An 18,347-nucleotide genomic window follows, 5' to 3' on the forward strand; every position below is an offset into this window, starting at 1 on the left:
CTCAGAGTCCTTGTTATTTTTTTCCATAACATCACCAGCTTCAATTACTGGAAACACACACACACACACAACACAAGCACATAAACTTCTCTTGTGAGAATTTAAAAGCTAATCTTGGTCAAGGGGTTTTAGAAAATGAAAAAAAGAGCATTTCTTGCATAACCACACTATCATATCCAACAAAATTAACATTAATTTCTAAATGTCATTTAAAATCAGTTCATTTTCAGATTTGCCTGATTGTTTCAGAATTTTTTTATAGTTGTTTTGTTCAAATCAGGATCCAAACAAGATTTACTAATTGTATTTGCTTATGTCTCCTAATTTTTAAAAATTTTAAAATAAACCTCCACCCCATTTTTTCATGTTTTGATCTTTTGAAGAAACTGGGTCTGTTTTCCTGTGGAATGTCCCCACAATCTGAATTTGGCTGATTACTTCTTGCACTGTCATTTAACTTGTTCCTCTTTTCCATTTTCTACAGACTGGAAATTAGATCTAATGGCCTGATCATATTCAAATTTAATACTTCATTTACTTACCTGAGCCAAAATATGACATATTTTGGTTCTGCTTACTTCACAATATCTGGTGGTCTGACTTCATTGGCGCTAGGATTGATCAGTGAGTTCACATCATGATAACCAGATTCCTTCACTGTGAAGTTACTCGTTAAGCTTTAACTTAGTGGCTTTGTCATTTACTGATGTCTACCATCTGTTCCAGATGACTATTACCTGAGACATTTATTTCATTATGGTTATTTCAGTATGGGTTCTAAAATAGTGATTTTTCTGAATTTATTATTCTGCATCTATTAGCTGGAATTCTGTTTATATTCATATAATGGAGGTATCTGTAAAAAAGAATGTAAAAATTATCTATATACAGATGTAGAGTTATTGCCCCACTTCTTTTTATATATAAATCACTTTGAGTTAATAAAAAGCCATGAATTCATAATAGTACTAAAAATATAACAGGAAATACAGCAAAATTCACTCAATATCATTGTACATTCTGAAAACTGTAATTGAAAAAACTTGAAAACGTACGTATTATGCTGCCTTTTCCAGTAGTAACTTTATTTAGAGACACCAAATTCTTGATGTTGCTGAAATTTTGTTTTGTTGCTAATGAGATTTTAATTTATTCACTATTTTGTTTTGAGATATTTTTCAAGAATGCTTTAAATTGAACTGTTCTGTTAAGTCATTCTACTATTACTAAGCCAGTTTTAATTTTCTATATATTTAAATTCTCTATATAGTATAATATTACTCATGTTTGTTATATTGTTCTTTTGTTTTGTTTTGAATTGATATCCCAGCAGTATCCTGGTGTGAACCAGCTGTCCTCCAGTCTGGGAGGGCTGAGTCTTCAGAGTTCTGTACAACCAGAAAGCCTAAGACCTGTAAACCTCACTCAGGAGAGGAATATCTTACCCATGACTCCTGTTTGGGCTCCTGTACCTAACTTGAATTTAGACCTCAAAAAATTAAACTGTAGCCCAGAGTAAGTATTTATTTTATAATCTTTAGAAAGTAATATACTCAGTCAAAAAACAGTGTTGTCTCTCAAAAATAGTAAAAATAATAAGGATATTAACTCCTTTTTGTTAATGTGAACATTCCTATTTCAGTTTGTATAGACATTCTGGATGTAAAATTTGATTTAGGTTGTTCGATCTGGTCCGTCCCCATCTCTGTCTCCGTCCAATTCCATTCACATCTCCTACCTAACACTAGGGACATTTTTTTTCTTTCTGAGTGAGGAATTTCAGGAACCCAGATCTAACTCTGTTTTTCTTTTCTTAAATGTTTTTTTTTTCTAACTTTCACCAGTAATAACTTCTGATATCTTTTAAATAAGCTAGAATCTTTACAATTTTATGCCCTTTAATCTTTGCTTGCAGTGAACACAAAGTTATATATTCCAAGAAAATGTTTAGATAAATACTTTCTCTCTGAATGTCCTTTCCCACTCATTATAGAATATGAAGGTCATTACCCTCTGGCTTACTTATCGAGCCTGAATTTAGATTTGGATTTCCTTTTATTGAATATTTCCTCACCTCATGGGGAAGTTCAGCTGGCAGCCTGCTTATGGTAGCCAAGCCCGGGGATCTCTTCTGGGTGGATGACCCTGGGTGGATGACCCTGTCACTGACCTCACAGTGCATCCAGATTAAAAGTTCCCTGCCCTGCCTCTAAATAGCTTGGTTGGTTAGGGCATTGTCCCAAAGCACAGAGGTTGCCAGTTCGATCCCTGGTCAGGGCACATACAGGAACAGATTGATGTTCTGTCTTTTTCCCTTCCTCTCTCCCTAAAATTAATAAAATAAACATTAAGAAAAAGTTATCTGTTCTTGCCTGCTTTCAGTACTTCTGTGCCTTGTAGGATATTCCTGTACACCCAGAAGACATCCTCCTGCTCTGGGAATCTCTTCCTCATAAAGTAAACTCTGAGTCACAGAATAACATTATCTTTTTCCTTGCATTAAGAGTTAGTATTCTTTAGAGTCAATATTTTCCCATAAAGGTAATAGATTTTTAGCTTTTTAAAAACATAATAGCTGTTTTTCAATGAAAATCTTATATAGTTTCCAATACAAAAAAACAACGACCAGAAAATGAACTTGCTCCAAGGGTTTCTTTTTTGCCACATTTTTACCACTAATTCTCCATCAGTGCCTAAGGCAGTACCAAGATCTTTTCTTTTTTAATGTATAATCATTGGTTGTAGGTTGAAAACAGCTGCCCATTCTTCTGAGTGTAAGCTTCTATTAGGTCAATAAGCATGTGGATTAATAAGCATGTGGATTATGGCCTTTTGTTATGAATGGTTAGGCATTCCCTAAGTAGGTGAATGTAGTATATGTATACATATAGAACAGTCCATAGGTAGGTAATGCTATATACAATTCTATGTAGTTATGTGTTTTCTGTGAAAATATCTCTCATCAAAATAGCAAAGCAGAGTAATTAGGAGTACAGACTTTCAAGTTGGACATACCTAGATCCTTACTATGGTTACACTGATAAGTACCTATGAGACTTAATGCCAATTACATAACCTCTCAAAATCTTAGCATTGTCAACTGTAAAACAGGAATAATAATTGTGCCTGCACATTAAGATAAATCATTCATTCAAAAATATTTACTGAATGGCTTCTAAGTTAAGTACCAGGCAGTGTTTCTAGTGCTAGGAATGAAGCAGTAAACAGAATAGTTCCCAGTCTTACGCAGCCTATATCTTACTGAGGAAGATGTACCTTTAACAGTCTAACTAATAAGTATATAATGGAATATCAGGGTACTGCTGTGAAGTAGGGAGTAGTAAAAGTGGAGGATGACTATTTTTAATTGAGGAGTCAAGACAGGTTTTCCCAAGGAATTAATATTTGAGTGGAGACCTGAATGAAGTGAGAGAGCAGGCCATGGGACTCTGGGAAGAGAGTGTGCCAAGCTGCCTGAAGAGCAAATACAGTACAGAAGTCCCAGAGCAGGAGCCAGACTTGATGTGTTCAAGGTTCTCCACCAACCTGGATCAGGATGTACTGCTGTGTCTACATATTGTCAACCGCTTTAATTAAAATTCCTTTCCTGTTTTCCCGTACTTCATCTTTTTACCTCTTAGGTTACTTTTTATTGATTCTGTGTCTACTGACCTTAACTTAACAAGTTATAAGTACCTGTTATAAGTACTTACCATATGAAAGGAATAGTGTGACACTGACACAAGATAGTGATCTCTAATCTCAAGTGGAAAAGACAGACAAGATGCACAAGCAGCTAAAGCAGATCAAACTGATACATAGATGTGTGACTCTCAGAGCATAGAGAAGTTATTCCTTCAGACTTGTAATCAGAGGTGAGGGTGGTTTCGGAAAAAGCGGTAACTTTGATGAGTCTCAAGGAGGGGTTCAACAGGTGAAAAATGGGGTATAAGAAAGGAACAACCTTAAAGGTATGCCTTTCCACTCAAGTTTCCTGCTCCCCCAGCCGTGCCCTACATGCTAGTCATATGGAGTACAGTGTAATTGTTTTTCTACCATGAAAATGTTGAATCCTTAATTTAGATCTTAAGTGTTCTTAATACTCTACAACAACTGTCTACTCTAGGATGTTTCTTTTCTGGTAGTTACTGTAGTATGTGTTTTTTATTTTTTTATTTTATTTTTTTTTGCAGTTCCTTTCGGTGTACTTTAACAAATATTCCACAGACACAGGCTTTACTGAATAAAGCTAAACTTCCTTTAGGATTATTGTTACATCCCTTCAGAGACCTAACGGTAAAGTAACATATTTTAAAATATTTGTGGGTACTGAGTGTTTTTATGTGCAAGGTATTTAGATTAGTTTTGGATTTTGGTAAGGCCATAGAGGATAGATAAGCTTTCTGAGTTCTTTATTAAACATAAAGGAATACCAACAATGATGTTCAGTTGGGAGAGGGAACTGTATGACTGTTCCTAACTGTATTAAATAACCTTTGTAATAATAAAATTCAGACATTTCAAGCTTATTAAATTAAAACATTACTTAAGTTTCTACAGTCTATGTGGTTTAATACCTAGCTTGTTGGATTTTTATACACACTTGTGGTATTTCATGCAAATATGTTATATTTAAGCTAAAATTTCTAAACTTCAGAAATAAAATATATCCAGATACATTTTATTTGTACTTGACTAAACTGCATTTCTTCCTCACACATTCTTGGTCCTGTGGCTTTCTCTCCGTCTTATTGCTACTGAGTTCCCTTTGTTCTCTTTCTCTTCCTCCCTCTCTCCCTTCTTCCCTCCCTCCCTCATGTACCCCACCAGGATCCACCTGGCAACTCCTGTCTGGAGCTGACTCTGCAATCAGCCTAGCTGTCCTCAGTGCCCAGGGCCACACTTAAACCAATCGAGCCACTGACGGGGGGAGAAGAGGGAGAGAAGGGGGAGAGGGAGGACAGATGGTCGCTTCTCATGTGTGCCCTGACCGGGGATCAAACCTGGGACATTCACACAACTGGCCAACGCTCTGTCCACTGAGCCAGGGCCTCCTTTATTCTCATTTACCCACAAAATATTGATTTATCTGCCTGTCATGCTAGATGCTGATGATAAAAAGGTCAGTAAGCTTCTTTGTGGAGCTTACTTTCCTACTAAGATGTACTGAAAGAAGCAAAGTAAATAGAAAATAAAATAATTACGATATTTAATAAGAATCTTAAATTCATTCAGTAAATACTATTTGATAACCTGTAATACTGTTACAGCCTTTATCTCTGAATCAATATAGTTAATTTTCCATAAACACAGGTGGTAATTTTTATCTAAATACAGATTCTGTATGTGATACCTTCTGGAAGTATATGCACTAAATTGGCAACAGTGGCTTTCTCTAAGATACAGAATTCTGAGTAATTTTTTATTTTCTCATTTTATTTAACCATTTTCTTTATAAGTGATAAATAATTATTTATATAATAATTGTGTATGTGAAAATTTAATACAAAGATATAAATGTTTGTGTATAGACAAAAAAACCCAAAAATACACTAAAATGTTCTCGGGGTTAATTCAGGGAGATAGAATAATACGTGATTAAAAAATTTTTTTTAGCCCTGGCCAGTTGGCTCAGCGGTAGAGCGTCAGCCTAGCGTGCGGAGGACCCGGGTTCGATTCCCGGCCAGGGCACACAGGAGAAGCGTCCATTTGCTTCTCCACCCCTCCACCGCGCTTTCCTCTCTGTCTCTCTCTTCCCCTCCCGCAGCCGAGGCTCCATTGGAGCAAAGATGGCCCGGGCGCTGGGGATGGCTCTGTGGCCTCTGCCTCAGGCGCTAGAGTGGCTCTGGTCGCAATATGGCGACGCCCAGGATGGGCAGAGCGTCGCCCCTGGTGGGCGTGCCGGGTGGATCCCGGTCGGGCGCATGCGGGAGTCTGTCTGACTGTCTCTCCCTGTTTCCAGCTTCAGAAAAATGAAAAAAAAAAAAAAATTTTTCATATTTTCTGAATTTCCTAAGTTGAATATAAAGTTATTTTCTCAAAATAAGCATAAAGGTGTGTATGAGAGAGAGAGAGAGAGAGAGAGAGAGAGAGTGTGTGTGTGTGTGTGTGTGTGTGTGTGTGTGTGTGTGTGTGTGTGTGTGTGTGTTTTAAGGCACATGGTGTTTGTTTTCATGTGGCCTGGGTTCCCATCAGGATTGCTGTGGCTATCTACTGAGCAGTGCCTGATAGCACCAGGTACAAAGACAGGCGTTTATATATGGCATGTTTCTTTCTCACTGTTTATTCTTCAGTCTGGCTGATAATCTCTGAGTTATATTATTTTCTTGGCCAACCAGACTTTTCTTTTCAGCCAGAAACTTTTATTGCATTTGGTTTGACTTTATTTTGGTGTTATTTTATATAAGTTTATGACAAAAGTGGGAGAAAACTTGATAGCTGCTTTGTTATTCAGCACATCACTGGATTTTATTAAAATTCTTCTATTTCAAAACACAAGTATGGTTTTGTTCTGAATATCAGCACACCAGTATGCTTCATTTTTTCTCGGGTGCTTTTTCTGCTACAACATCTTTATTTTACTTCCTAGCAATTACCAGTGATAACATCAAATACCATTGTGAGGTGCCGATCTTGTCGAACATATATCAACCCTTTTGTATCCTTCATTGATCAACGAAGATGGAAATGCAATTTGTGCTATAGAGTCAATGATGGTGAGTTTTAGAGTTTTAAAATAAGTATGTTTAATATTATTTTAAACATTTGGACTTTTCTGTCATTATCTGGTCTCCTCACTGCTTTCAAAACTTTCATATTACCTTTAATGGAGAGAATATAGGTTAGGGACACTTCATTTTAGCTAGCCAAGGAGATAATTGATGATGAGAAGTGACATTGAGGTCAAATTTAAAAAACCAAGCAGTGAAGGTTATGCAAACTAATTATACTTGACCCTGACCAGTTAAGATTGTTGTCTGATGGTACATTTGCTTCATTAATCTCAGTGTAGGCCTTTGCCAGTATATATGTTTTCCCCTTTGTCTTTTTTTAGGGATTGAGGTCAGACAGACAGGAAGGGACAGAAATGAGATGCTGTACCTTTGTTGTTCATTGATTGCTTTCTCATATGTGCCTTGACTGGGGGCCACCAGCCCAGCCATTGAATCCATGCTCAAGCTGGTGACCTCAGGGTTTCAAACCTGTGTCTTTGGCCTCCCAGGCCAGTGCTCTATCCACTGTGCCACCATCTGGTCAGGCACCTTTGTCATTTCTTAAAGGACATCTTAGTATGATTGCTTTCAAATTTGTTTTGCTGATTTTTTTTTCATGTTATAAGATGGAATAAATAGGACACAAACCTAAAAAGCAAGGTTATTCCTATTCCCATTTCCTAACCTGATTTCATAAAAGTTTTTACTCTTCCTGTTATATATATGTTTTTGTTTTAATTCTTGTATGTGCCCTGACTGGGGAATGAACCTTCAACCTCTGCGTATTGGGACAGCGCTCTAACTGAACTACCTATCCAGGGCATGATATGTATATTTTTTTAACTGAATTTATTGTGGTGATATTAATTAACAAAATTATACAGGTTTCAGGTGCTCAATTCTATAACACATCTCTGTACACCACCTTGTATGTTCACCCCCACCGTGTCAAGTCTTCGTCCGTCACCACTTATCCCCTCATCCCCTCCTCTATCCCCCCCCCAGTCACCACGCTGTTGTCCTTGTCCATGAGGCTTTTATTTTCCTTTTTGGTCTAGTTTTTGCTCACCACCACCACCCCGCCCCATCACCACCAATAGCATCTCCTACTCCAAAAGCTGTCAGCCTGCTCTCTATGAGTCTGTCTCTGTTTTGCTTGTTAGTTCATTTGTTCATTAGATTCTAGATATATTTTTTAAAAGAGGGTTAAGAAATTAGTTTTTACCATTAGATATTCACAGAACAATAGTAAACCTTATATAAGTATTGATGATAGAGGTGTTTATTTCTTGGTGTGTATATGTGTGTTTAGTTATAAATTGTGTTACTAAGTTTTTTCTGGATTCCTAATTCTTATCTAGTTCCTGAAGAATTTATGTATAACCCCCTTACCCGATCTTACGGAGAGCCACATAAACGACCAGAAGTTCAGAATTCAACCGTGGAGTTCATTGCTTCTTCTGATTACATGGTAACTATTCAGTGTTTAAGTCAGTCATTAGATTCAGTTGTGTTGGTCATTTGTAATTTGCTGTTAGGTAAGTTCTTGTCAAAATTTTGAAATTAAAAAAAAAAATTTCTTTTTTAATTTTAAATAATGCTGAAGATTTATACTTAACAAATAGAAAACTCTTTATAAAGGTTACTTGATCTTTTAGGAGAATGCAGTTGTATCACTAAGAAATATTAGTAATGTTTTATGATGAGCACTAGCATCTACAATTTGTTGCCATTCTGATTATATTACTTACATGGAACTAATATAAATATTATTTTACCATTTAATATTTAAGATCCTCCAACAGAAAAACTCATGTTTTTACCAAAAACTGCTGTTTTCAGGCTCTTAAAGATATAATTTTATTGATTCACCCAGTGCAGATATTAACATAAATGGACATTGACTGCTGTAATTTTCTTCTTTTCAGTTCATCATAAAATTCTTTCTGTTCTTTGAGTCTATTGACTGTAAGTGCTTGTTCTCATTTTCCACTTACAAAAACAAATTCCTGACCTAAGTTCTGCTCTTTATCATATCTATTCATTTTTAATATATTTATAATAACTTACGTTTTCTCTTTATCCTTATTTCTGATCTTTGTTGTCTGCGAAACTATGAAGTGGTGATGAGGAACAACTAATGTGTATTAAATTCCTAATGCTTAGCCCATTCTTTATATTTATAAATTTTATGGTTCTTTGCGTCCATGATAGTACCTGCTCACTTAACTACTGACTTTTTGTCTATTTTCACATTAACTATAGTAAACTGTATTTTTGTCACTATTACTCTCAACTTCTTACCTTCTTTATAACTTACTATGTTCCCAACTCTGTTCTGGCTCTTTAGGATTCTTAATCTTAATTAAAGTGGTATGGCAAGAAGTAATCTTTAATTTTTGCCATGTGACCCAAATGATCTTTGGTTGACTTTTTTTTTTATAAAAAAGGGGGGGACTCTATACGTATCCTTTCATTTTACCTTTTTTTAATGGTAGTTTTCAGGCATACTTCATCTACCCAATTCAGCCACCCTGGAGTTTATTAAATGCTAATCCCAGCATCATATATGTAACCCATTAATACTTAAGTATATACCTCTAGCAAAAAAGGACTAAACATACTTGGAATACCATCATAAGAACTTTACACTTAGCACTTAACCGTTGGGATTCAGCTACCACTGAGTGACCTAACAGCTAGTACTAATGGTTACTGACTTAAAGAATATAAATTTTAAAAATGTTTTTAGGGGTAGGGAAGTGTTAGGTTGATATTAAATAATAAGTGAGTTTAATTTTTCTTAGATATATCAGTCAAGACTCTTATCAGGAAAACTTTCAGGCCGTCTGTTGAACAGTTACTGTGTAATGGCTTTTTATCGTGCTTAATCCACAACCAACTCTGTAAGAAAAAAAGTTAAAAGGAATGTCATTTTCATTAACACATAAGATCTCATAAAACATCCTATTTGTGTATTTTTTTTGTATAATATACTCAGTAAATATCCAATAGTATGGTGATATAAAAAGAATAAATTGCACCTACTAAATAAATTCCTACTAAATAAATTATTTGCACTTACTATAAATAAATTATTTTTATTTCTTTCAGCTTCGTCCTCCTCAACCCGCAGTTTACTTGTTTGTTTTAGATGTCTCTCATAACGCGGTAGAAGCTGGGTATTTGACAATTTTGTGCCAGTCACTGTTAGAAAATCTAGACAAGTAAGAATTGATTTTACTGATAATGTGTGTATATGTACATAATGTGAAGTGTTTATTAGTAGTTCATGGTGTTGGTTTTTATTAAATTTGATTTCATTTAGATCCTGCTACATGGATTATTATGATTTATGACTTGGTATCTGAATCATAAAGGTTAATACTTAGTAATTTAGATTTCATCTAACTATCTCTCTGACTTAGCAGATCTCAGTAGTAGGTCCCTAACAACTCAACGTGGCCAGGGTTTCAAGAATCTGAATGAGACAAATCTAGCTGTAAGTTATGCCAGAGCAATACGTTTTTCATAAGGTAGTTTTTAAATGAGCCAGATAAAAGGAAAGAGGGAAATTGATTATCTGCTGAATATTTTCCAGAAAGCCAGAAACTGAGCTCTTCATTTCAGCATATTAGCAATGAGCTGTATTGTGAAAGTGGATATAGTATTGGATAGTTTGCTTATACCTGGCTTGAATTCCTTTCTGTATGTCTACCAATATTAGTTATGAAGGAAACCCTCAACTAGCTTTAATAATGAACCTTCCACATCTCAGGGAAAACAAAGTTGTTTGTACATTTCTTTTATTTTACTACAATACTTACAAGCCATTAGACAGTAGGAGTGGTTCACAACTGCAGTGGTTTTCACATGTACAAAGGTATAGTGGTGGTTATTTATGAATACTTCATCAGAATTTCTCTTGGTGATTCCAAAAGGCTCTCCCCTGTCTTCCATTGAGTTTAAGAGTCCTTCCTTGCTCTGAGTGCTAGCGCTAGCCATCATAGTCTGCGTATCACTGATCTTGTCCTGTGAGTAAAACTGATAACATTGAGACCTTCAAGATTAAAAAAATATCTAAAGATACTAAATGATTTGCTTTTAGTTTGTTAGTAACTTAGAGTTTTCATTTCTTTTTCCTTGATTGAAGCAATTGGCCTATTTTTTTTGTCACAAATGCTTACTTCAGCTATAGCTTTAGCAGTAAGTGTCAATGGAAGGCCCTCTGCAAAGAAATTATTCTTAAAACTAAAGAGTATGAGGATATAGCCCTAGAAATAGGAGCCAGACCAACAAAGGTGAGTGACTATTTGCAAATTAGGCTATGCAAAACCAAAAGGATAAAATTAGGAATAGAAAATAGTATAGCCCTGGCCGGTTGGCTCAGCGGTAGAGCGTCGGCCTAGCGTGCGGAGGACCCGGGTTCGATTCCCGGCCAGGGCACACAGGAGAAGCGCCCATTTGCTTCTCCACCCCTCCGCCGCGCTTTCCCTCTCTGTCTCTCTCGTCCCCTCCCGCAGCCAAGGCTCCATTGGAGCAAAGATGGCCCGGGCGCTGGGGATGGCTCTGTGGCCTCTGCCCCAGGCGCTAGAGTAGCTCTGGTCGCAACATGGCGACACCCAGGATGGGCAGAGCATCGCCCCCTGGTGGGCAGAGCTTCGCCCCTGGTGGGCGTGCCGGGTGGATCCTGGGCGTGCCGGGTGGATCCTGGTCGGGCGCATGCGGGAGTCTGTCTGACTGTCTCTCCCTGTTTCCAGCTTCAGAAAAATGAAATAAATAAATAAATAAATAAATAAAATAAAGAAAATAGTATATATACACACACAAACTATAAAATATATAAAGTCACATCTATATATGATTACAGCAAAAATAGAAGCATTAGGAAAGTCTAAAGAGTAAAGTAATAGGGTAACAACAGTATAGTAACATGCTTTTGGGAAGGGCTATGGAAATAACTTTGAGAAAGAGGCATTTGATGCTGGAGCTGTTCAGCTCAACTCTGTGTGTGTTTTGAGCTTGGTGTAGTGCAGCTAAAGTAATCTCTATTCTGATTGGTGATATTCAGTGGCCTTAGAAATCTCAAAGAGGTGAAGATTAGTGTGTAGAAACATAGTAAATTTTGACTGGTACTGATAATTTAAACACCCCTATAACTTGTTGCATTCTGCTCTATGAAATAACTTTAGACCTAGCTTGCAGACTATATCTGGGTGGCCTGATCAATCATGATGATTCTTCTTGCTTTGATGAATACTAGTTTGACCTTCTGTAGTATTCAAAAATATTTTAAAAGCTTTACTAAAACAATAAACTATATAACAGCAGTTAACATAGTGGTACTTAGAAATGCACTTCTGTAAGATGCAGTATTTATCTTATTCATAACAAAAGCTTGGCCCTGGCCGGTTGGTTATATGGTAGAGCATTGGCCTGGCGTGTGGATGTTCCAAGTTCAATTTCTAGTCAGTGCACACAGAAATGACCATCTGCTTCTCCACTCCTCCCCTTCCTCCTCCTTTCTCTCTTTCTCTCTCTCTCTCTCTCTCTCTCTCTTCCTTTTCCCCTCCCGCAGCCATGGCTTGATTGATTAGAGTACATCAGCCCTGGGCACTGAGGATGACTTCGTAGTGGCTCAGTGTCAGGCTCTAAAAATAGCTCAGTTGCAAGCATGGCCCCAGACAGGGGTTGCTGGTGGATCCCAGTAGAGCACATACAGGAGTCTGTCCCACTGTCTCCCCTTCTCTCATTTGGGAAAAGAAAAAAAAAAAGCTTTATAGGCAGTGAAATACTAATTTACTTTTATGGTGTGGCATTGATTTTTTGTTTTCTTAATTTTAGTGATCTGAGAGGAGGCAGAAAGACAGAATCCCCGCATGCACCCCCCAGGGGGATCCACCTGGCAAGCCCACAAGGGGCAATTCTCTACCCACCTGGGGCCGAAGCTCTGTTGCTCAGCAACTGAGCCTTTTTTTTTTTTAGCACCTGTGGTGGAGGCCACAAAGCCATCCTCAGTGCCTGAGGCCAACTCATTGGAACCAATCAAGCCATGGCTGGGGGGTGGGAGGTAGAGAAGCAGCTACTTGTTTCTCCTGTGTGCCCTGACCCGGAATCAAACCCTGGACATCCACATGCTGGGTGACACTCTTATCACTGAGCCAACCGGCCAGGGCAAGCATTGACTTGTGAATATACTGAGTTCTGACAGAAAATTTTTAAAAGATAGATGATAGATAAAATGTCTCGATCTTCTTAAATGTAGTTTTTATTTAAAAATTTTATGCATTAAATCTGATTTGCATTACATTCAGTTCTTTCTAGAAAAGTACTTATTTGTCGTTCTGCCCTTAAAATGTGTAACCAGGATATACTATTTGTGTAATGTTGGAACCGAAAATATGAGTAATTTTTCACTTCAAAAGATTGTTTTCAAAAGCAAAGTTAGCCAGAAGTCTTTGGGTTTTTTTAGTCATGCTATTTTTAGTTTTGGTTTTTTATTTGAATATAGTTGTTTTCTGACTTATGAACTTGAAACATGTCAGTGGTTTCATCTGAAGATGGAATGTTTCATCCTTGCTCTTCTCTGATATCCATTGGTTTAGATTGGGATGATACTCCTCTGTGAAAAAGCATATATAATTATTCTTAGACTTAGTTTACTATTTCATTATTAACTTACATAAAATATGTTACTGAGCACTTTAAATTTAAAATTGTCATTTTTATCTTTAGGCTTCCTGGTGATTCACGAACAAGAATAGGATTTGTGACCTTTGATAGCACTATTCATTTCTACAATTTACAAGAAGGATTATCACAGCCTCAGATGTTGATTGTGTCTGATATAGATGGTAAGCAGTGAATTTAAAATATCTTTTTAACTTCAGAGTTTGGAATTGATGTTATTTTATTTGACAATACATCTTATAATGCTGTAAGGATAATTTGATGCACTTAGATATTTGTTTAAAAATAGATTCCTGGAAAATACTTGATTCTAAGTTTTTTATACCTGTGTATGTGTCCTTTTGCATGTGTGAGCACACATGTGTATAATACATACAGAGAATATATATTTAATACAGCAGTATTATAGTGCCTACTACATGGATGGCCTGATAAAAACTAAGATATTTTAAAAATATTATTCTTTTGACTTGATTTATCTCTTGATTAAAATATGTTTTCCCTATAGATGTTTTTCTACCTACTCCGGATAGCTTACTTGTGAACTTACATGAAAGTAAAGAGGTGAGACTGACTTTTTTCCTTGAAGTATTAAAATAACTTATTTCAGATTTTTACTGAAATGTTTGATGTTCATTTGATGTAGTGACATTTCAGTAGACAGTGCAGTGGCATGTCAATTGACTCTTCCGTTTGCAGTCGCCCAAAATACAGTGGCACATTCTGTACTCTGGGGTGTTTTTTTTTTTGTTTGCTTTTTTTTTTTTTTTTTAATTCATTTTTCTGAAGCTGGAAACAGGGAGAGACAGTCAGACAGACTCCCGCATGCGCCCGACCGGGATCCACCCGGCACGCCCACCAGGGGCGACGCTCTGCCCATCCTGGGCGTCGCCATGTTGCGACTAGAGCCACTCTAGCGCCTGGGGCAGAGGCCACAGAGCCATCCCTAGCGCCCGGGCCATCTTTGCTCCAATGGAGCCTTGGCTGCGGGAGGGGAAGAGAGAGACAGAGAGGGAAAGCGCGGCGGAGGGGTGGAGAAGCAAATGGACGCTTCTCCTCTGTGCCCTGGCCGGGAATCGAACCCGGGCTCTGGGGTGTTTTAAAGAAGAATATTGCCTCGCCTTCTCAGTAATTCAACTTTTAATCTTTCTTTTCCCAGCTTATAAAAGACCTACTGAATGCATTACCAAATATGTTCACCAATACAAGAGAAACACACAGTGCCCTTGGTCCTGCGCTTCAGGCTGCCTTTAAATTAATGTCTCCAACAGGTGGCCGTGTGTCTGTATTTCAGACACAGTTACCTTCTGTGGGTGCAGGACTTCTGCAGTCCAGAGAAGATCCTAATCAGAGATCGAGCACAAAGGTATTTTATATTTTGTTTTTCAGTCATATTCAGGATGGTGTTTCCTGCCTCTAGAGACTAATTATTTGTTCATTCTACTTTTCTATATCATTAATAGTTTTTAAAAAAGAAAAGAAAGAAAAAACTAGTAAGAGAGTTTTTACAAAAATTGTATTTTTAATTGCTTTTGAGAAAGAAGCTAGTTTAAAAATAGAATTGAGGCAAGGATATTTTGAACATAAGAAGGTGTTAGGTATTTACTGAGTTATTTGATACAATTTTGTTTTGTTTTCTTTCTCACTTAACTTTCAGAAATACTGTCTGGAACTCAGAAGCTTAAATATCTGTTCTGGTTTACGTATTCCTTCACATCTGGGTGAACTCTAATATAATAACCATACACTGCATATTATTGAGAGGATTGAAACATTTGGTTAGGCAGTGTAACAGTGATTAAGTAAAACCTTCCTTAATCTAGTATGCTCCCTTGTTGTTATGTACCACTGTATAATCATTCTTGACCGCACTCAGTCTGGAGCCCAGGCTTCTTGGGTTTACATTCCAGCATCTACCACTCAATAACTGTGTAATTGGTCAAGTTACTTAATCATTTTTTTGCCTCAGTTTCCTCACCTGTAAAATGTAGATAACCCTATAAGATATATGGTATTTGAGGGTTAAATAATCTATATAAACTATCTCAAGCAGTGCTGGCACATAAGTGCTTTATAAATGTTAGCAATTATTATTCTTATAGGATATCTATGCCAACTACTGAGACATTTTTAAAACACTTTATTTTGCTAGATGAAGGGGAAGGATATCCTCTTTCCTATAAGAGAGACTTAGAAATATCTGCATAATTCAAGGTTTATAGTTCTTACTTTATGACATGTTCCTTAGGTTGTACAACACCTTGGCCCTGCAACTGATTTTTATAAGAAACTCGCTTTAGATTGCTCAGGGCAGCAGACTGCAGTGGATCTGTTCCTTCTGAGTTCACAGTATTCTGATCTTTCTTCTCTAGGTAAGGAGCTATTATTGTTTATCTGTTTACATAAACAGTTTTAGCATATAAATTAAATCTAAAATTCAGTAAGGGGTCTCAATATTTTGGAGAGAAAGACATGTGATTAAGTTAGATGCTACTATGAAAGTTATCAGTAAATTTTAAAGCACTATTAATATTTATAAATACAAAATGCTGTTAACATTTTGTTTTTAAAATACAATTTCTTTACCATTCTACTCAACAGTAAACCTTATGTGTTATAATTTACAAAATGTTTGTATTTTCTCAGATTTATACATTATCCTTATTTTGACAGCTTTGGTTTTCTCATTATGGCTTAGATTTCTTCATAATATAGGATCTATACTACTGTTGGACAAGTAGGATGTTATTTTTTCTGTAGTTAATACTTTTTATATTTCTTTTTAAAGCTTGCATGTCCAAGTATTCAGCAGGATGCATCTATTATTATCCATCTTTCCATTATACTCACAATCCTTCACAAGCAGAAAAGTTACAAAAAGAACTAAAACGTTATCTCACAAGAAAAATTGGATTTGAAGCTGTTATGAGAATAAGGTGTACTAAAGGTATGAAGTTTTAAAAGCTATGCTTTATAAGTAAATTAAAAGGCATTTATATATTAATTACCTAGGACTACCTATAATGATTGTTCATCATAAAGGACTTTATGCTTGATCCAGTTAGTTGTGCCCTGTTTTGTATAAATAGTTATTGAATTATCGTTGCCCAATTTTTAAAATAATTTTAATAAATGGACAAAAATAGTGTTTTGCTTTATTAGGAAAAACTAAAAGAAAGCTCTTATTGGAGGTGATTTTAGAAGGAGAATTGAGTAATAGGGACGATCTTAAGTGAAAATGGTCAAATTAATCTTTGCCTTTATCACCATTCCAGTAGTCTTCAGTGTACATTACCTTGGTTTTTCGTGAATGTTTGCAGGAGGGATTCTGATCCCTTATTTTAATTCTTAAGTGAACTTTAGAGTAACCCTCATTTTAAAAATTTTGTACATTCGATTTTTTGTTTAACCTAACCTACATGGTTCTTGTGAATTGGTGTTTTAGAACCTCTACCAACACTCCAGTTCTACCTCCCAGTTATCCTTTTGATTCAAAGTCAGAGACATTTTACTTTATAAAGTAACTTTAGCCTGAGATAAAGATACTGGCTGTTAATCCATTTTTTATAACAAGTTTTCTCCTCTAGGTCTTTCAATGCACACTTTTCACGGGAACTTCTTTGTTCGTTCCACGGATTTGTTATCCCTTGCCAACATCAATCCTGATGCTGGATTTGCAGTACAGTTGTCCATTGAAGAAAGTTTGACAGATACTTCCTTAGTGTGCTTTCAAACAGCCCTATTATATACATCAAGCAAAGGTAAGAATAAGAGAAATAAAATATAATCTGCAGTAGTAATTCTCCCCTCCTTTCACATGCTGGGGAGAATAGGGAGAAAGAATGAACATACGGTACAATGGAAAGTAATGGGATTTGTGTAAATTAATCAAATATATGTTATGTTCTTTTTTTTTAACTGTTTTTTGAATCTTTAAATAATGTCTTTTTTTACTTATGCAAGACTTGTATTCCCAGGATCATATGTATCTGGTAAACAACCCATGCTAAATTCAGCTGTGCCATTTTTAGCATTATTTCTTGTTCCATAAAATAAAAAATTCTAGCCTCACCTGTGGCTGGCACAGTGGATAAAGCATCAACCTGGAACGCTGAGGTTGCTGGTTCGAGACCCTGGGCTTGCCTGGTCAAGGCACACATGGGAGTTGATGCTTCCTGCTCCTACCCCTGCCTCTCTCTCCTGCCCCCCCCCCCCCCGCTTCTCTAAAATGAATTTTAAAAAGAATTCTGCCGAGCACTTAAGGCCAACAGATTTGTTAATTGACAGTCAAATTACAGATTTTTGAAATTTTGCTGTGTTGGATATAATTTAGATGAATGATATTAAAATAAAAACCAAAACCTAATATTCAACTATATTCAAAATATAGTATGTGTTCATAGTAATGTCTTCAGATTTAGAGTGTTTAATTTTCTTTAAAACATGTTCATGGCAAAACTTTTTGCATTCCAGTATCCTGTTTGTGATTTAATCCAATCAAAACAATAACTTGGATGATGTTTGACTTGTTTTGTTTTTTTCTTGCATTGACATTGGCAACATTTATCATTTCGTTTAGGTGAGCGGAGAATTAGAGTACACACACTCTGTTTGCCAGTGGTAAGTTCCCTTGCAGATGTGTATGCAGGAGTGGATGTACAAGCTGCCGTCTGCCTTCTGGCAAACATGGGTGAGTAAAAACGTGTGGGAACAGGTGAAATTCATTTTTCTATCCCAAAAATAACACTTGGGCATTTTTTTACCCTAGAAATCCCTTATTTAAAAAGTGTATTTTTACATTTTTATTTACAGCAGCGTGAATTGGACTATTCTTATAGTTCTTTTTAATTCTTTGGTTTAAAAATATTTGGGGAGATTCATAATCACTAAAAGTTGGTACCCATCCAATTTTCTTCAGCTAGTGAATATACAAATAAACTATGA

At 36.3% G+C, this 18,347-nt stretch overlaps 1 protein-coding gene across 4 annotated transcripts in view; it reads left to right on the forward strand.

The window, feature by feature from the left end:
* The window catches only part of SEC24B (SEC24 homolog B, COPII coat complex component), a 100,406-nt gene that overhangs the window by 72,908 nt on the left and 9,151 nt on the right, over window positions 1-18,347 (forward strand). For 2 of the 4 annotated variants that reach the window (XM_066384798.1, XM_066384800.1), the window contains 12 exons: window positions 1,331-1,515; window positions 4,194-4,296; window positions 6,590-6,716; window positions 8,075-8,184; window positions 9,828-9,940; window positions 13,449-13,567; window positions 13,912-13,967; window positions 14,563-14,769; window positions 15,652-15,775; window positions 16,192-16,350; window positions 16,991-17,164; window positions 17,983-18,093. In XM_066384798.1, coding sequence (XP_066240895.1) covers window positions 1,331-1,515; window positions 4,194-4,296; window positions 6,590-6,716; window positions 8,075-8,184; window positions 9,828-9,940; window positions 13,449-13,567; window positions 13,912-13,967; window positions 14,563-14,769; window positions 15,652-15,775; window positions 16,192-16,350; window positions 16,991-17,164; window positions 17,983-18,093 — 1,588 coding nt within the window. The remainder of the gene's footprint in view (window positions 1-1,330; window positions 1,516-4,193; window positions 4,297-6,589; window positions 6,717-8,074; window positions 8,185-9,827; window positions 9,941-13,448; window positions 13,568-13,911; window positions 13,968-14,562; window positions 14,770-15,651; window positions 15,776-16,191; window positions 16,351-16,990; window positions 17,165-17,982; window positions 18,094-18,347) is intronic. The other 2 variants (XM_066384799.1, XM_066384801.1) reach the window with 1 other exon arrangement.

The sequence above is a fragment of the Saccopteryx leptura genome, chromosome 5 (genome assembly GCF_036850995.1).
Source record: "Saccopteryx leptura isolate mSacLep1 chromosome 5, mSacLep1_pri_phased_curated, whole genome shotgun sequence".
NCBI lineage: Eukaryota > Metazoa > Chordata > Mammalia > Chiroptera > Emballonuridae > Saccopteryx > Saccopteryx leptura.